This window comes from Larimichthys crocea, chromosome V (assembly GCF_000972845.2).
Source record: "Larimichthys crocea isolate SSNF chromosome V, L_crocea_2.0, whole genome shotgun sequence".
Classification (NCBI taxonomy): domain Eukaryota; kingdom Metazoa; phylum Chordata; class Actinopteri; family Sciaenidae; genus Larimichthys; species Larimichthys crocea.
Genome location: NC_040015.1, coordinates 1912462 through 1931502, shown reverse-complemented (window position 1 = coordinate 1931502; position 19041 = coordinate 1912462). Strand labels below are relative to the sequence as shown.

General features: G+C 43.9%; 1 protein-coding gene across 2 annotated transcripts in view; it reads right to left on the bottom strand.

The window, feature by feature from the left end:
• Positions 1-307: 307 nt before the first annotated feature.
• Positions 308-19041, bottom strand: part of LOC104929631 (protein jagged-2) — a 51717-nt gene continuing 32983 nt past the window's right edge. The window contains exons 7-26 of one of the 2 annotated variants that reach the window (XM_019260251.2): positions 18769-18888; positions 18566-18679; positions 17658-17771; positions 15599-15712; positions 14556-14602; positions 13824-13997; positions 13575-13725; positions 13282-13446; positions 12662-12775; positions 11900-12013; positions 11439-11552; positions 11162-11278; positions 10832-10859; positions 9118-9203; positions 8459-8572; positions 8186-8301; positions 7827-8090; positions 6461-6592; positions 3460-3619; positions 308-3324 (exon numbers count right to left, since the gene is read on the bottom strand). In XM_019260251.2, coding sequence (XP_019115796.1) covers positions 2828-3324; positions 3460-3619; positions 6461-6592; positions 7827-8090; positions 8186-8301; positions 8459-8572; positions 9118-9203; positions 10832-10859; positions 11162-11278; positions 11439-11552; positions 11900-12013; positions 12662-12775; positions 13282-13446; positions 13575-13725; positions 13824-13997; positions 14556-14602; positions 15599-15712; positions 17658-17771; positions 18566-18679; positions 18769-18888 — 2855 coding nt within the window. In that variant the 3' untranslated portion in view covers positions 308-2827. The remainder of the gene's footprint in view (positions 3325-3459; positions 3620-6460; positions 6593-7826; positions 8091-8185; positions 8302-8458; positions 8573-9117; positions 9204-10831; positions 10860-11161; positions 11279-11438; positions 11553-11899; positions 12014-12661; positions 12776-13281; positions 13447-13574; positions 13726-13823; positions 13998-14555; positions 14603-15598; positions 15713-17657; positions 17772-18565; positions 18680-18768; positions 18889-19041) is intronic. The other variant, XM_027278727.1, reaches the window with a different exon arrangement.

Below are 19041 nucleotides of genomic sequence, written 5' to 3'. Positions count from 1 at the left end.
TTCTACAGGATCACCAACTGAAGATGTTTTCCCCTCTACATTATTACACTGTGCTGAGCTGCAATCAGCTGGAAACAGTTTTCAATCCACTCATGGAGTTTACAATGATTATCTAACAAGCCACAAGTAAATAAATCCTGTTGGTGACAGTCAAACTGAGAAGCTGTTTTTGTCCGCCTGTCTGAAAGCAATGACCCATCGCTCCATCGTTTGCTGCGTATGTCACGTTCTGTGGAAATCTCTGTGAAGGGTCAGTTATGAACTATGTTAACATAAAGAAGACAAAACCAAATAAACTTTGGTATAAAATACTTTAATAAATAATAGGATTGTTCTAAGAACAAACAAACAAAAAAAAATTCCACTAACAAACCAAGACTTTTACCAAATTTTGTACAAAATAATTACAATGTTCTGCACATTCAGCCCCTCCTGTGGGACCAACACGACGTGAAATGTACTGACAGAATATGAATTTGGGTTTTACATGATTTGCATCAGCATTATGAACAAAAACATATTGAAAACATAAAGTTCATCCACAAACAGTGACTTTTTCGTTTGTTGTTGTGGAGGTAATGCTAAATGTTTCTCTTCTCCTGTGTGTTCTTTAGTGCAGAAACAGACTCTTTACAAACACTGGACAACAACCACGACAGTCAACAACATCAACAACAACACAACTTGTTCCCTTCATTAGACCAGAATAGATACACGAGGAGAGGCGGGGCTGAACGGGGGGAAACGATTCAGGAGACACACTCATCCATCCAAACCACACTACCTTTTGTTTTGTCTATGACGGGGATTCAGTGTAATATACGGCACTTCAGCAGAGGGATTTGAGGGCGCATGGAGGCGCATGATGGCGCACCACATGAAGGGTTTCATACTCACTAAACACCCCGCTGCCCTGCGAGGCATCTCCACTGTCAACAGACTGTAAAACGCTGGATTTATAACCCAAGTATGAACAGACTGAACAGAGCAGCGGCAGCAGCAGCAGCAGCAGTGCTTTTGAGATGTTTGGACCCTGTGACCCGTTAAGTGTGTATTGAAAATAGAAATCAGCTGCATCAGGGCCAGTTTAAGACACAGCACAGGGCTACTTTATTTCGTGCCGTTTGGAGTCCCCAATCGAGAGCAAGTCATTTATTTTCAAACAGCTGGAGAAGGGATAGAAGACAAAGAAACAGAATGGATGCCGTGAACACAACACAAAGGCCTGGAGCTTTCTCCTTTTACAGATATGTTACACTAAAATAAGGCCAGGTCGCCCATTATTACCTGCCTGTGCACCGACACACTGCTGCTTTCCAACAGGATGCTAACAGGGTGTTTTTATGATATGTGTACAGCCTAGAGTATGTGAGATGTGGAAGGGGATGTACAGTATTACCAAAGAAATGTCAGCGGACTGAGTTAAAACAACTTATAGACCATTTACTAAAGAAGCAGCATTGAAATCAGCGACGTTTAGAAGGATTTTTGGAGGGTTTGCCGTCATTATTTGAATCTCTTCAAACAAACTCAAACAAAACTTGAAAGACTTGGAGAAGGCTGATTTGGATTTGACACCTAAATCTGAAACAGCTGTTTGAGAACGGCGGGATCAGACTTCATCATGAAATGAATGGGACCGTTGCGCGCGAGGTTCCGACAGTCGCTCCGCGAGCTTCTTCGTCATTGCTGCTCGGATCCTAACAGACAGCTCTCTAAACTCAAATGATCAGGACACGTAAAGACAAACAATCTGTTTCCTTTTTTTAAAGTGATGCTCATGACTCAGTGGGACCCTGGACACAGTCTGAAAAAATCTGTATAAAACCTGTCAAAGTGTCAACAGACACTAATAAACGGAATGACATCATTAAAAAAAAATCAAGCACAAAAACTTTCTTTAGAATAACTATGATACAAAGCATCACTTAAGTTACTAAATTCAAATATACACAGCCATTTTGTTCATATTTACATATGTACAAAGAAAATAACCTTTACTGGGGTGTGAAGAGTTGTTACCAGGACATCTTTCCCTTTATATGGATTTCATTTCTGCATAAACTCTATAGGAGGAGAGAGAGGGAGAAAAAAACTGAAGGCACTTTTCTACCTAAGCAAAATACTGAAAAATCATCGTGGAGACTCGCGAGAAGCAGTGACACGAGTTTCAGAGGATATACGTAAGAACCTTTAAGCCTCAACGCAAAATGGAAAAGATGAATGTAAACAAAACAAATGCTCATGCCAGGTATAATACAGTGGATTCTCTGTGCCAACGTTCAAGACTTAAACTGTATATAAAATCTTTTTTTTGTTTTTTTTATTTTAAATATATATATATATATATATATATTTAAAAAAAAGATATAAAGACAGTGTAGAAAAGGCCCGCAGGTTTAAGGGCTAAGGCAGACAGGAAACGAATGCACCAAACAACAACAGCTGCCAGCCGACGACGTTCAGCTTAGATCTCAAAGGTCAGAAGAGGAAACAAGAAAGAAGGTGAGCGTTAGTTCAGAAAGTCTGTAAACACAAAAAAAAAGAAAAAAATCAGGAGCCGTGATGATTCCAACAGTGTGACAGTTTAACTCCAGAAGCTGTGAGGTTTATTTTCCATGTTTTTTTTCTTTTGTTTTTCTGCATTTTTTTCTCAGGTTTTGGTGAAGTCAGTCTCCATGCTGCAGGCGAAGAAGTTAAATAAGGTGTGACAAACAAAAAGTAGAAAATTAAAGCATCTGTAATCTTCATTTTTTTTAAGATACATTGAAGACATCGCAGTTTGTTTTTTCTTTGATTCATGAAGGTCCCTCCTCCTCCTCTGTGTTCATACATAGTGGTCTTTAATGTCCTCGCTGAGCTTGGCGGCGTTCAGGTTTTTACACCGGTTGTCTTTGGGGCTGTTCGCCGTCCGGTGCGGCGCCTTGTCGGGACCACTGCGTGTTGTGCAGATGACCCCTCCTTTACCCATCATCCCCCTGTCCTGCGGCCCCGCTATGGAGCACTTTTGTGGCGGACACTTCTCCCCCAGCGCCCTCTCCTCGTCGTCCTCCTGCTCCGCCTGTTGCCCTTCCTCCTCGCCCTCGGCCCCGTCGCACGTCCTGTCGGAGGGGCCCATCAGTTTCTTGCATTCGTACTGAATGTCTTTGTCTCGGTTGTCCTTGTTGGGGACATTCCTGTCCCTCAGCTGGTTGTTGACCATGGTCTCGTCGGATCGGGCTCTCTCGCGCTCTTTCTTCCTCTTGCGTGTCCACCAAACGCAAACGACGATGCAGAAGATCCAGAGGAGGCTAAAGACGACGCACAGCACCGGGACCAAGTAACCTGAAGCAGAGCACGGAGGAGATGTTAGAAGAAAATCAAGAGTTCCCACATTGTGTTTACATCCAGAACTTTTGCAGCAAAGAGCTGAACTACCAGCCACCATCTTGTTACAAACATCTTGTCATTCTGACTCACCGACAGGCGGCGAATCCACCTGCTTCTCCACTTTGACCTCCACCACAGCCAGCATGATGGTGCTGTTGTGGCGTTTGGACAGGGCGCTGATGATGGCGCTGGCTGCCTTCTGGATCTGTCCGCGGTCGCTGTCCTTCGACTGGCCGTCCTGCTCGAAGGACTGTGCACGGAGAGGGAGAGAGACAGAGGACGGGAGAAGAAAACAAAAATCAGTCTTGATGGTTGAATTAAAATGGTTTTAAACATCTAAAACGTTCTGCGATGAATGGTAAAGAGTGAAAGAAATGAAAAGCAGATTTGTAGGTAACGGGTGAAGCAGCAGACTGAGTGAGGAAACAGACTCGGTGAGTACAGTAGAGGAAGAGAAGAGGCTCATTTGCCAAATGGTCAGCGCTGCTCGAGGCTACAACAATACAGAGGAACACGCATTCATCCCTCAGAATAAAAGAGATTCTCATCCTAACATGTGGCTTCGGACCCCCTGCTGAGCCACAGAGGGTGGAGTTAATTGCCTAATAAGGTGCTGAGGGTGAGAGCAAGGAGGTGCGGGGGGGGGGGGGGCAGAGGGGGATTAGCGGTGCGGTTCAATTAGGACAAACAATAGAGAACAGGCCAGCTGTGCTCCCGCTCGGCCGGGGACTAACACTCCTCTTTCCTTCTCCCGAGGAAATCAGCAGCTCATTCACACAGCTCTAACCCCGCCCCCACCCAGAGTGATTGACAGGCCCCGTCACAGCAAAGGGCCGCAGTATCCAGAGTGATCATCTGCTGGAAGTTTGGCAGAGTGACCAACAGCGCTTCCAGTGTCAGAATTTAGTCGACTGTGTCCAACAATGACGTCCGGTCTGATCATCCAAACACCTTCCATTGTTCATTCTGATGTTCAGACTTCTTTGCCTTCACGCGTGGTCAGACGACACTAACACACTTCAGCCTTTAGTCCACAGATTTCCAGATTTCTTGTCCAGCTTTTTGTGTTCAGGATGATGCCTTTGAGAAGTTTGATTTACCTAGTCAGCATGAACTACAACAGAGAGGCTCATTCATAGTTCAACAACTTGGTTTCCACAGTAGCCCAGAATGGACAAACCAACTAGAGAAGGCTTTTCGCATTTTTTGCGATGCTAGGAAGACACACACACACACACACACACACTGAAACATATTGAAGCACTTGTTTCTTGCTCAGGATGAAGGCCTCGCAGCGGAGCTGATCAGTTTTAGGGCTTTACAGACACGCCCTCTGGAAGAGAATGAATCCACGCTGAGAAGCGTCCGCGCTCTCCGCCAGGCGTGCTGACATTATAAAGATTTCACCCACACTTGGAAATGAGCGCTGACATTTCGCTGCAACACGAGTCGGCAGAGAGTGGGAGTGAGTTTTTATTTTATTTTATGAAAGCCTTGTTGTGGGGTTTGGGTGGATGTCAGGTTCGCCACTCCTTTTCCTGTATGTGTCGCTCAAAACAGGCCCGCAGACATCAGAGGAACAAGAACTAATCCCCTCCATTAAGAGCTTAGAGCCCCGAAGTGACTGATTTCCCCCGAGTCTGGGTGGCCGAGAGAGAAAGAAGAAGGGAAGAGAGAGAAAAGAGGAAGGCAGAAAATAAAGAGGAAGAGGAGGAAGAGGGGCAGAAAAGACAGCGGGAAAGAAAAGAGAAGCAGAAAAGGAAACAGAAGAGGAGGTAAAGAAGGAGGAGGAAAATAATAAAAGGAGGAAGAAGAAGAAGAAGAAGAAGAGGAAGAAGAAGAAGAGGGAGAGCAGAGACAAAAATCAGCAAGGTGTTCCAACAGAAAAGCTAAATCTCATCCAGATGTTGTTAAAAGCTTCAAACGCCCCTCCCTCGTCTTTCTTTGTTTCTTTTTTTAACTCGCAGAGGAAAGAAACAGAAAGCACCGCAGACTTTACTGGACTCCTCTGGAAACGATTTGCACTGACAAATTAAGTGCGATTTAATAAAGTGGGAGAAAAAAAAAAGAGGGAAAGTGAGATGGAGAGAGGGAGAGAAGGACCTACATGTGGAGGTGTTGCTTCTGTCTGACCGTCTGACTTCTTCTGCTCCGATACACCACGTACTGTATGATGTCAGTTCTATGAAGAAATGCCTCGACCTCTTATCTCACTTATCATACCCAAACACCATCTGCATGAGCCATCTTTCAGGTACCAGCTCCTTGTTTAGTGTCAGCGACCTCCTCCTGTTTCCTGCTCTTTGTTTGTGTTTCTTCCTGCGATGCAAAGCGTCGTGCAAAGACGGAAAGTATTGCCGTAAAGCGTGCCATTTGTGACTGAGCTGCAGCCTCTGTGGTTGTGCAGAAGTGCTAAAAACTGCAGTTCCTCTTCTTGTCCACTTGAGGCTGGCTCCAGAAGTGAGTCAGTCTCCATAAGTCCCCATGTTCAAATGTCCAACTTCACAGCAGAAATAAACATGTTTACAGCCTGGTACAAAAAACTGTTTTGGTCTCTGTAGCTAATTTCCCCGTTCATGACAACTGTACTGAGGGTGAATTTATATACAACTCACCTGTTCACATTATATTAAGGCTTAAAGTTATGCAGAATGAACAGTGTGGACACTTGGATTGACAGGTAGATCAGCCCACCTCAGGTCTACTGATGATCCACGTCTTTGCCTAATTGTAATTTTTAGATTAGCTTGGACATGATGTCACGTATACGTGTCCATTCATCATACTGTCATTGTTTGTGAGACAAGATGGAAGATAACATGAAACAAATTGTCCTCTTGTGCAGTTCATCCACTCAAAAAAGTAAAAAAAAAAAGAAGTTGTAAGAAAAAATTATTCTTTTTAACTTCTTAATAAGACGATGTGTTCAAGTTACAGAGATGATATTTATGATAACATTTCAAATTCAAATACATCATTATCAGATGTATCCAGACACCTCCTCAAATATGAGACCACCGCTAAGACAGACCAATATAAAAAACATCAGTGTGTGTGTGGGCAGGTGTGTGTGTTTGCGTGTAATAATCACCATGGCGACCTCCACGGCGTCACTGTTGGAGTAGGACAGGTCACAGAGGATGAGCAGTGCTCGCTCCTCGGCCAGCGTCTGAGTCACAGGGAGGTACCTCAGCTCAGAGCAGATGTTCTCTACAGTGGTGCCCTGCGACACACACACACACACACACACACACACACACACACACACACACACAGATAAGACAGATTAGTATCTGCACCGCTGGTGAGGAACAATCAGCTTCTAATTCCTCCTAAGTCTGTTTCAGATGCAGCCAATCACAAAGCTTTGCCCAGGGGAGGTGGAGGAGGGGGTTGTGGCTCAGATCTTAGATCAGTATCTGTGTCAGAGGAATAGATTCATTTCCATTCATAAAACTTTATTCAGAGCTGCCGCGGGGGGTCAGTTAAGGTTTCATGAGACTGTAGTAAACAACAAAAAAACCATCTGGACTGATGAGAGAGTGAAGATGGAAGCTTCAACACATCAGGGACTTTACAGAATCTTCATTACAGAAAAATGATTTTCTAGGATAAAAACTGAAACTTTCATGACATTAATAATTAAGAACGGCCTCTAAATGACAAGGAGAAGTTACATGATGCATGGTTACGTGCAGGTGGTTCGGAGCCTCCTCGAATCAAAGCTCAAAACATTATCTATCCCCATCGATCCTCCTTCCTTCTATCCGACATACACGATGGGACAAAACGTCTTTTCAATGGTCGAGAAGATTCTAGTTGCTGACTGTATAAATCTGCACCACGAGACAATGAGGCAAACTGTCGACCCGTGTAAACTGTGAATCGTGACGTCGTGTTCGCGGCTGCAAACTGAATCAACGAAACATTTAAAGTCACTTTCATCTCGTCAGCATTTGATAAGAATCCAGCAGCTATCAAGCGTTTACAGTTCAGCTGATAAAACGTCTCCGCGTTACGCCCTGCTTTGATATCCAGTATTAAAAACCACAAAGCGTCGTGTCTTAAATATTCTCTCATTAAACAGAACTTTTTAAAGCAGAGTGTGAAACCCATCATTTCGTTTTATTGTCTCTTTTTTTTTTCCTGCATTTCCTTTTTATGACCTGAGGAGGAGGACGACTTTAAAACCAAATGAAAAGCTGCTGTGTTAAACCACGCAGCTTCACTCCAGGACACTGAGAAGTTTAAACAGAACGTTTCAAATTGAAGTGACTTCACTTGGAGGCAAAGCGGCAGCAGCGGTTGAAGCACAGGGAGGTGGTCGAGATTTAAGCTTCTTCAGTGTTTCCATTGATTGTTTTGTGTGAAAGAAAATTCTTCAAATTTCTTATTTAGTCCAAACAACCCAAAAACATTCAAGTGACAACGATATGAAACCACGGGAAGCCCCTCACCTGCGGCACTTTGTCTTTCTTGAAGATGAGCGTGATGCGAGCACAGCGGTTGTCGAGGTAACCGCTGTTGGGCTCACACTGGGTGTGCAGGGGTGTCGGGGGGTCCGGCGTTGAACAAACACCCCACTGGTGGCAGGGCGGCGAGAAGCAGGTGAGGAACTGATGCTCCACACACTCGTGACCTCCGGGGCAAGACGCAGGGTTTGTGTCCGCGGGAGGAGGCAGAGCTTTGGGGAGGAGACAGGGCCGACGACCGCACCTCACCTGGAAGAACACGAGGTCAGTGATTTATCTGCACTTGTCAAGCATCATTATAAATGTTTGTTTTGGTAAATCTCAGTCTTCCTGGCGAGCCTGACCTTGGAGCAGCGAACGTATCCGTTGACACACTGGCAGGCATTGCACTCCTCTTCCCACCGGCTGCCGTGAGGAAACTGCAAGCCAGCGTGACGACACGACTTCCCAAGTCCGATGACTGGAGAGAACAAAATGAAACGGTTCAGCTGATTTTCCACCATTTTGTGTCAGTGTGTTCTCATAACTTAAACACTAAAAATACTCAAATTAACGCGTTGAAAATACAAATGACAAAAAACACAAACACCGTTGTTTTTTAGATGTATCGCACTCACACTCTTGACAGCGAGGTCCAGCGTGTCCCGGAGGACAAACACAGCGGTAGCCGTTGATTTCATCCATGCAGGTCGAACCTTCGGCGCAAGGGGACGACTGACACTCGTCTATGTCTGTGGAAAAGAAAAGCACAGAGGCGATCCATCCATGAAAAACGAGCGGTGTGTCCCACATGATGAGTAAAATCTAAAACCTTGAATGACAAACAAAGAGCTGCGGCACCTTTTCACTTTGTTTTCTCATCTTAATTTACACGGGTGAGAAAAAAAACTGAGCTTTGAGATGTTGCATTCAAGTGCCTTCAATGACTGATGGAATTTGGAAAATCGTGCTTTGCACAAAGAGTGTATAGGCCTTTGGTTTGAAACGCTTCACTTGGATAACACTCTGGTTCTGAAAAGGCTTATCTGAAGAGATTTCTCCCAGAAGGCCGCGGGAGAGCTCACTGACCCGTCTGACGTACCTCAGCTCTGACCTCGGCTCAGTGCGGAGGGTGAGAGGTTAAGACTGTCATCCTAAAAGGCTTCCTAATCTGTCGCCCTGAAACAATCGGCTCACGCTCCCCCCGCCGTGGCCTTTCACCTCTGACCAACCTGATCCCTTTCCACGCGCCCCCCACCCAACACCACCACCACCCCTCCGGTTCCCAGGGACTCACTGATGCGGCAGTCCGGTCCGGCGAATCCCGGGGCGCATTCGCAGCGGAACCAGTTGACGCCGTCAACGCAGATGCCACCGTTGTAGCTGCAGAAAGAGGAGACAGAAAGAAACAGGTAAATTCTCTGACGGAGATCTTCAGGGGGGCAAACACTGTGCTGAAAAACTGTAAGTCTAAACCCTTCCATGGGAAAAAAACTCTGCTGATAAGCTGGTTTTGGTGACGTCTCTCGCTGGAATTCACATCTCCAAATTTAGTAATGTCAGCCTGTGTCTGTGGAAACCCTCGGCGTCATTCATTTAGAGGATTATTATATTTAATCCTGCAGATATTCAGTTACAATTAAACCATTAACTGCCTCATCCTGCCTCAGTGGTTTGACTGTTATAGACTGATGATCACTCATTTCTTTAATAATTCCTTAAAAGGATTCATATGCAGCCGATATTCCCAAAGAGCTTTCGTGGGAAAACCAGCAAACAACAACATTCAACTTCAACCGCTTCCTTTTTCTGTTACTGTGACCTCATTTTTAGGAAATAAAAACAGAAGTGTCGTACTCTCTCTCCGTTTCATGACAATAACTACAACATTACAGCTTCTTTTCAAGAAAACGTCTTCAGAGAAGATCACATCTAAACACGTGGAGGAAATTATTAAGGAGGCTCCCAGCTCAGTTCTGCCCTCTGAGCTACAGACAGGCTGAAGCTGATCCCTGATCAATGTCCAGACTTCATATGTAAATCCCCGCTGACCACATACTGAGCCCCCCTCCACCCCCTCCCCGACACCTCTGCTTCTCACAACTACCCCCAAGTCGATGCCGGTGAATAGTGAGTCTCTTCACACTCTCCCTCCTCCCAAAAACCAAAAGCACCACTAATCCACCTGTCAGTCACTGCAGAGGAGGGTGAGAATGGGGGAGGCTTTTGTCTGGGGTCGTCTCTGATCCAGAGGAGCTGTCAGGAGGAGCTGGTGCGTTTTTTTACTGATTTAAAATGTCATAAAACAGAAACAAAACTGCTCAAAGTTGACAGATTCTCTAGTTTTGACTGACAAACAGTTCAAAATCCCAAAAATGTTGAATTTACAAATATAAATCAGACTGCTCCACATCCACAATCTTTAATGAGAACTCTGGAGCAGAAAATCAGATTTGCAGGATCAGAAAAGAAATGTGTGAGTCTCTGAGAAACCCTGTAGCTGCTCCAATGCTCTGTTTGATACTGTCGAGTGGAAACAATGCACCTCAGGTACCTGGAGTTTATCCAATGGAGATGAGGATCATAAGGTGCCGAACCCTACGGCGATAAATAGTCACTAGAACTGAGGGCTGCAGTCCAGAACACCACAGCATAATCTGCTTTCAAGATCAGTTAGACCAATCGGATGGCAGAGGAAATCAAGTTAAGAGCAAAAGAGGTTGAAGAGGTGAAGATCTGTCTGCAGGGCCGACCAGAAGTGAAATCTGCACCTCTGTGCTTGTAACAACAGTAAAAAATACTACAATTAAATCAATCAAATAAAACCCTCAAATCAAATCAAATATAAGAGATGAAATGAAGATATTAAAAACTTTTATTAGAGGTTTTTGGCCTCTTGAAGCAGCTCTGGTCACAGCCATGAAAACGGCTGACAACAAGCAGTGACAAAAAAGATGAAAACATTTCATTTATGCTAAAATGATTCATCGTGACAATGAAAGAAGTCTTACCAGGGATGTGGACTGCAGTCATCAACATCTGCAAGAGAGAAAGGGCAAAATGACAAGCTGGAACTTTCACATTTCAAAGTCTTTTGTGACAAAGAATGACTTTAAATCAACTCATTCAGGCGCATATGAGATTGTAAAAGTGGCAAATTATTGTTAAGAAGTTATATTAGCAGGAAAACCAACGTAGGTCAGCCCAACTCTGGAGACACTACAGATATCAAACAAACAGAAAGGTGGATTTAAGTGTTTTCTTTCCGCTGCTCTGAAGTTATGGAAGAAAAATAACACACTATGTCCAAGCCCATCTCTATCATCCTAGCAGTGACATACTCTGTGCACAGGTGGGTCCCTCCCAGCCGTCCTTGCAGATGCAGGTAAAGGCGTCCCCACCTCCGACACACGTCCCACCGTTCTCGCACGGACCCGAGTCACATGTGCTGTTCTTCGCTAAAAAAAGACAAAAAAAAATTCCCTTTCATGAAAATGTTTGAATTCTGAGCAGGCCACAAAGAGAGAGAGAGAGAGAGCTGCCCCCTGAGTATCACATTGTGTCTTTACACCGTTATTACCAGAGCCATAACAGTGTAATTAGAGTTATAAGACTGACCTGTGTTGCAGGTGCTGCCTCCCCAGCCTGAGGGGCAGCTACACAGGAAGGAGTCTCCGTGGTCATAACACGTCCCTCCATTACTGCAGGTAGTGGAGTCACACTGGCTCTCACCTGAACAGGGGAAACATGGGAAAAAAAAAAAAAGTTTTTAAACATTTGACTCCACGCCAGCGCTCGCCGAATAATTCAGCTCCAGAGTACAGACACGCAGTCGGAGTGGTAAAACAAGCCTGCACAGCAGCCAGCGAGGGCATCGCACCTCAGAAGGAAGATTAAGAGGCTGTGGTAGTTAAAGAATATAAGACCTGACATGCAGGAGAACACAGAAACAACAGTCAAAGACGACATTCATACGAGCTGCATGTACTTTTTCAATAAAAAAAAAACAATATTAGTATCATAAACTATCGCAACTTCCTACATTTTTTCTGAAAAATCTCAAACACACTCTAACTTACGTGAGTGGCAGGTCTTTCCTTTCCAGTTGTCCACACAGTTGCAATAGAAGTCGTTGAGCAGGTCGACACACTGGCCTCCGTTCTGACAGGGGTTCCTGTTGCACTCATTCACATCTGGAACAAACAGTGTCAGTGCAGTTATTCTCAGTTTTGATTCCAAGTTGATTTTATATTTTGATGACATAGAACTTCATTCTTCTTGTCTGGAAGCACAAAAATAAACTTATGTTCTAAATTATGACCCTCCATGTGATTATATGATATATGCAAGCTTGACATATATCAAGACTGCTACATATGTTTGGTATGATTTTAAATGGATAGTTTGAGTACTGATCAATAGTCAGTGAGCTGTGGACAATTTGTAGCTTTACACTCCAAAGATTGTTTATTCAACAAATTAAACTGTTTCGGCTTTTCAAGCTTATTTAAACATTCATATAAGGAAGAGTGTCATCTGCAAATGTGCACACCGACCAATCCAACTAACTGTATGTACTGACAAACAGATTCAGAATCAGTCAGCTGGTTACCACATTTTTCCGCTTGCTTTTATCTCGTGAACAAACCCTTCATTGTTTTGTCTCCCATAAGATTCTCAGACTGATGTTCACTCTGATGTTTTCCAGCGATGACTCACAGGCAGCATGACTTAGCAAGACTCTTCTCTCAAACTATAGTATATGCTCACACTCATGTGTTGCTCACATTGACCCCAAAACCTCTCAGACACATACACATGGTTAAGCAGCACACACTCACCAACATCACATAGACTGCCCTCCCAGCCGTCTGGGCAGAAACACTGGAAGGAGTTGATCCCATCGATGCAGGTGCCTCCGTTTTTACAGGGGGATGATGCACAGTCATTAATGTCTGCAGGAAGTGAGATGAGAGATATTTACAGATATTAAATTATTAATTACAGTTTAAAAAAAGAATAAAGGCAAATATTTTCCAAAGAAGCTTTTATTCCTCTTTTTTTTCTTTGGGTACAAGTCATATTGAATTTGTATATTCCTACATTTCCATGACAAACTGTTAATGTTTGTTTTCTTTTCTTTTACACAAACTTTCCTGTTTCCTGTTCCCGTCCGCTTTTGAGAATCAGAGAATGTGGGTGTTGATTTTGAGAAGAATCCAAAGTACAAAACTAAAAACCGTGAAGTAATCGGTTATGAAAGAATTTTTCTGCCTCACAGCTCTCTGGATGAACCTTACTCATGTTTTTCCTTCCGGATTTACTTTTTTCTGTTGTAATCTAAACTAAGAGAGTGATGATTAGTGAAACTGGAGTCTGAATTACCGTAAGAATCCTGTGGTTCCCAGTGAGGGTAACTGATGGTAAATATAGTCTGTGTGTTGAGCTAATAATGACTCACTCTCGTGGCAGTAGGTGCCAGTGAATCCCGCCTCGCAGGAGCAGCTGAAGTTCCCGGCGGGCAGGCTGATGCAGCGGCCGTGTGGACCGCACACATTGGATGAGATGTGCCACACCCGCTTTTGGGTGTCATTGGTTGCCACAGCAACGGTGCAACTGTCAATCACTTGGGGTTATAGAAGTAGGGGGGGGAAACAATCAGCAGGTCAAAAAGTTGGAATGGAAAGTGTATGCCCTTATTTCCAGCTGGATAATGAAATATATCATAAAATTCAAGGATTCTCCAGGCGTTACCTTGACACTGGTTAGTCTTGCAGTGGTCCTTGAGCTCTGAACAGGTCTTGCCCTCGTAATCGTCTGGGCAGCTGCAGTAGAAATCTCCCATCAGGCTGTGGCACTGGGCCTTATTGTGACATGGGTTCGGGCTGCACGGGTCATTCTGCACCTAGAGATGGAGAACAGGGAGGTAGAGGCGTGTGTTCTCACCAAAGCACTGGACTGTTTTTAACAGTGTGTATCGTATAAGCGGGATCGAGCCCTCACCTCACAGGTTGTACCGGCGAAGCCTTGCGGGCATTCACACATGAACCCGTCAAGCAGGGCGTGGCAGCGGCCACCGTTCCTGCATGGACTGCTTGCACAGCGGTTTCTCTGAACCTCACAGTGCCGACCCAAAAATCCTGCCTGGCAAACACACTGATAGCCTCTGGCCACCCCCTGGAACGAAAACAAGGAGCTGCTATCACATTTTCCTCAGCTGCAGCTGATCAAAGCTTCACTTATTGATCTTTTCTGACAAAATGAGAAGCGTCATTAAAGAAAACTGGTTGTTCAAGCAACCAGCAGCAACAGGCTCCCGGCTCGGTTTCAAAACATCAGCACTGAGAAACTTTTTTGGGATATATTGATCAAAATGCATCAGACGACTAAGGACGTTTCAGTTTGGCTTTGTATTTATGATGATTTCAGTAGGTTCAGGTGGTTGTATCAATATATATGTTGAAACTAAAACAAATGTATTAAAATCCTGCTGACAGTGCCTTTATTTTCTACTTGGTAATGAAAGAACACTTTCAGGCAGTACAAGTTAGTAGCCAATGTTTAAACTCATATTACCCTCGAGCATATTCTTTTATGTTCTGACAGGTACTTTGATGATCAACAATAATTTGGTTCCAACTCTACGACTGTGTCATATTTGGTAAAAAAATCTCTAAATTCAATAAAGACCTTGTTGTTTTTGAAAACTTTTGATCATTCATTCCTGTGTCTCACCTTGCAGGTCCCTCCGTTCTGACATTGACCGTGGCAGCTGTTCATATCTGAGCAGAAAACAAACAGAAGACATCAGTGTTGACTGTTGACGAGCTAAGGAGTGGAACATGCATTGGTGCTGGAGCATGCAGTTGGACAGAGACACAGATTCAGACTTGCAGTGAGAGCATGCAATGAAAACCAAGCTGCAGAAGTCGAAACTAGACTTTATCTAAAAGATTTACAGTTGGTAAAAAGTCAGTTATAGTTTTATACTTGAATAGAATTAGGCCAGGATGTGGCTGGGAAAAAGAAAGGAGAATGAATAGAGAGGTCAAGTCCAGTCCCCTCAGCTCGCTGGCCTCTGTTCCACTAGGATATTTTTCTTAATCAGCATTTTTCTGAAAAGCCAGAACATGTTACTGCTGTTTTCTGTCCATGTCCTCAATAAACAAGTATTTACTCCTGTAATGTAGCCAAGTCTGAACAAATTAGGAAAGGACAGTATTCATCATTCCATGAGTCATAGCCATTAGCATGCTATCACAGCTCCATGGAAGCAGTTTAAGATGAACTATCTATACTAGATAGTCAAATTTAAATGAATTGCCATTTTAAACATAAAAAAGCAGATTATTTTGCCAGCATTCTACTATATAAAACTTGAGTAGCCATTATTACCCTTCAAAGCCTCATTAAGGTGTCCATATTCTAAGATAAAAGAGTATTTTGGACTGTACTAGATAATACATTTTTAAAAGATGAGGCCAGAAACACCTGAGTTAACTGTCAAAGCTGAGTGGAAGTTAAAGCTGTTTAATGCTAACAAAATATGGGTTGTTAAACTGATAAAGAGTTCACATTTTACTGTCCAGGATGATAGTATATAATCATTTATCTGCATCTGTGTTTTAGCCTTTCAGAAATACTGATGAATGGAAAAGAAATCAGGGAAGCTAGCGGAACAGAAGCAAGCCAGCTAAAAGGACTTTAAGAGTCTCTAAGAGTGCTACAGGTAGGTGGAAAGAGGCTGAAGACTAATGATTTGCTGGACTGATACTAACTTATGTCACAGTTCTGGCCCACCCATCCACGAAAGCAGGCACAGTGATATCCACCAATCAAGTTTTTGCAAGAGTAAGCATTGAGGCAAGGCTTCCCCGCACACTCATTAACGTCTGCAAAATGGAGACGAGAGACAGAGAGAGAGAATGAACGAGAGAGCCAAGAACCTGCTCAGAAGCCCCCGTCACCAAGCGTACAGCTTCATGTCATACAGTACAACATAACATTAGATCGGGTCTGAACTCTGGCATCCAAATGTTTTCTGCTTCTGTCGATGACTAAAAACCCCTTTCACACATCTGTAATGCTGCTGGCTTTGTTCACCTGTTGCCAAAACGGCCTTTCAAACATAAACCTCCATTTCAGAACGATAGAACAATACTTGGCACTCGCGGTGAGTTCAGTGAAGGAATTTAAAACATGGACTGACTGATGACCATCATCAGTACTGAGGGGAGTTCCCTAAATACAGTTTCACAACTAGATATAAGGAGACTTCATTCCTATATTTGATTTTGTGAACGTTCTCAGTCGTCCAGGTCATCTTTCTTTGACAAAAGTTCAACCTGGGGAAACTGGACTTATTCGTAGATGCATGAAGAGGCTTCTTCAGTTCTGTTGGAGAAACCCAGGTATTGAGCTTTTGCAGGATGCCTAACAACATGTTTCCACTTGGTTTGTTAGAGCTCCTTTTATATTTAATCTAATATTTTCTTCCTCATGAGGAAAAACGACGATGACGACACATTCTTAAAAAAGGCCCATCAGACGTCTCTGCAAGTTAAATTTCACAGTATTTTAAAGCTCATTAACTTGATTTTGTTTCATTGTGCGTTAGAAACAACATTAAATGACAACATTTGAAGGTTCTATGACTTTTAAAGTATCTAACATGCATATTTAACCTTTCTGTTAACATAACTGAATCCAGTGAAGTCGTCAAACGTTTCGTGACTTTTATGGGTAAACGAATCGGGGTGTTTTTCAAAATGTCAAATTGCCAGAACATTTACAGGGTGAAGTTCATGTCTGACAGGGTTTCATTTCTTCCACAGGTTTCCATCGTCCCCCACTGCTTTATCCTCGCCCCCCTCCCTCAGGGTTAATGTCTCTCTATTGCATTCCCTGAAGGCCAACCTGCGGCATTCCAAGTGGTCAGTTTCAGAGGCAGCATTCGCCGCCCCCGCCGCGCCGCCTCGCTCACTATAAACCGACACAGTGCATTAATACTACTCCCAGGAGGTAAGCGGCACCTGTTGGCCTGCTGAAACTAAACACTTCCAACCCTTTCCCAAAAACCCCCCCCCCCCCTTCCACTACCCCTCCTCCTCATCGCATCTCGCTCTCTCCCAGGTACCACAACACCCAGCTCCCTGAAAAAGGGGAAGCGCTCTAAGAATAACCGAATCCATAACCCTCCCTTGCACATGTTTACAGGTGATAAAGTGTTTCCTGGCTGAAGACGGAAGGGGGTGAGGGCTCCGCTATGCCGGGGCGCCGCCTCACTGTAGTGTACATACTCCCCAGTTACGCCCAGTCTGGAGCCAAAGATAACCCCCCGTCGAAGTATATTTGGTCCCAAGGCTAGCAGTTGCCAGGCGGGAGGTTATTTTTAGCTTTACTCAAGTCACCTGGCTCGAGTTGCAGATGATACCCAGCGAGTGTCTCCGTTGGGCATGCATACACACACACACACACATACACACTCAGTCAGTTGAAATTAGTGGCCCTCCTGCAGTAATACTACTGGTTAAACAACACGGCAGGATAAACAGACAGACAGATATGCTGTAACTCTGCAAGCAAATGGGATTCCTGGAATGAATTTGCACGAGTGGCATTCACTGTAGGTGACACACACACACACACACACACACACACACACAGCAAAACATCATCCAACATGCAGCAACATTTTACAGTCAGGACATCTAAAAGTTTCCCTCCAACTCACGCCAAAGAAAACAAAAAACATTCCATGACAATCTGATGCAGTCCTTTCTTTCAGAATTTCATCTGTGTTCACGACACGTCAATCAATAATTCAGTGAGGTGTACCTCTCTGGCAGGTCTTGCCCGTCCACTGTGGAGGGCAGAGGCATTCAAAGCCGTTCTCCATGTCGATGCAGGTCCCACCCTGAGCACAGGGGCTGGAGGCACATTCATCTGTGTCTGAAATATGAACAGGGGGGGAAAAATGACTCTCTAGCTTCTGTGTTCAGTTTGTCTACTCAATGAGATACAGCCGAGGCTAAGCTTGTAAAGCGAGGGGCTGCTAGATATACTGTGTTTAGCAGGTGACCTATAGGACTAAATTCCAAGGGAACGGTGGAGAAAACCCTTACATTTCCAAGAACAGACTTCTGAGGACATAACCTTTATGTCTTCAGTGTATTTAAGATATTGTAGGGATAAGATACCTGGATAGAAACAAATCTTAGACACATTTCAGTCATCTCACAGTGTGTTTTTTTTTTTTTTCATATTTCCTCAAGCTTAAAGGTCCAGTGTGTTAGATTTAGGAGTATTTATTGGCAGGAATGGATACAGTATTTATTAGTATGTTTCCATTAGTGCATAATCACCAGAACATAAGGATCATTGTGTTTTTCTTGTTAAAATGAGCCCCTTATATCTTCAGTGAAAGCAAGTCCACCATTTTTCTACAGTAGCCTAGAACAGACAAACCAGACACTGATCTAGATATGGACTTTTGCCTTTTACGCGAGTTTTTTTCCTGCGTGCTCAGAAGGAGAGGGTGAGGCATGGGAGAGTACTCATTTGGTTGCAAGCTGCAGCTTCACTACTACTGTAGGTGCCACTGAGTCTTACACACTGGACCTTTAATGTAGTTTAACCTTAGCACAATCTTAATGTGTAACATTAACGTCTGTTTGAAAAAGAAAACATAAAACGTGTTCAAAAAGTGATGGGAAAAACAGTTTTGGTAGAGACTTAGTCATCACCTTTAGCACAGGTCGGCCCGGACCAGCCTGCCGGACAGTGACACTCAAAGCCTGATGGGACTTCATGGCACGTCCCTCCGTTGGCACAGGGGTTGGACACACAGGCATGCTCCGCTACAGAGGAAAATGAATCAAAACAGTATTATTAATCATGAATCAGATTTCTCAGAACTCATTCCACAGCATTCCATTTGAGAACTCACCGATCTCGCAGTTTTTGCCGGAGTAGCCGTCTGGACATGCGCAGTTATACTCGTCCGGCTCCGTGTTCATGCACGTCCCTCCATTCTTACAGGGCCGGTTGGTCCCACAGTAGTTCAGATCTGTGTGTAAAACACACAGTTAACAAACTGTCTAAAATACACAGGAACTTGTTGTTGTAGCTTTTTTTCCCTCACAAAGGCATTGATTGTGGGTTACGAGGAGCACAATGTAAGAACATATTTACAGAAAATATAATTTCTACTTTAGTTCCC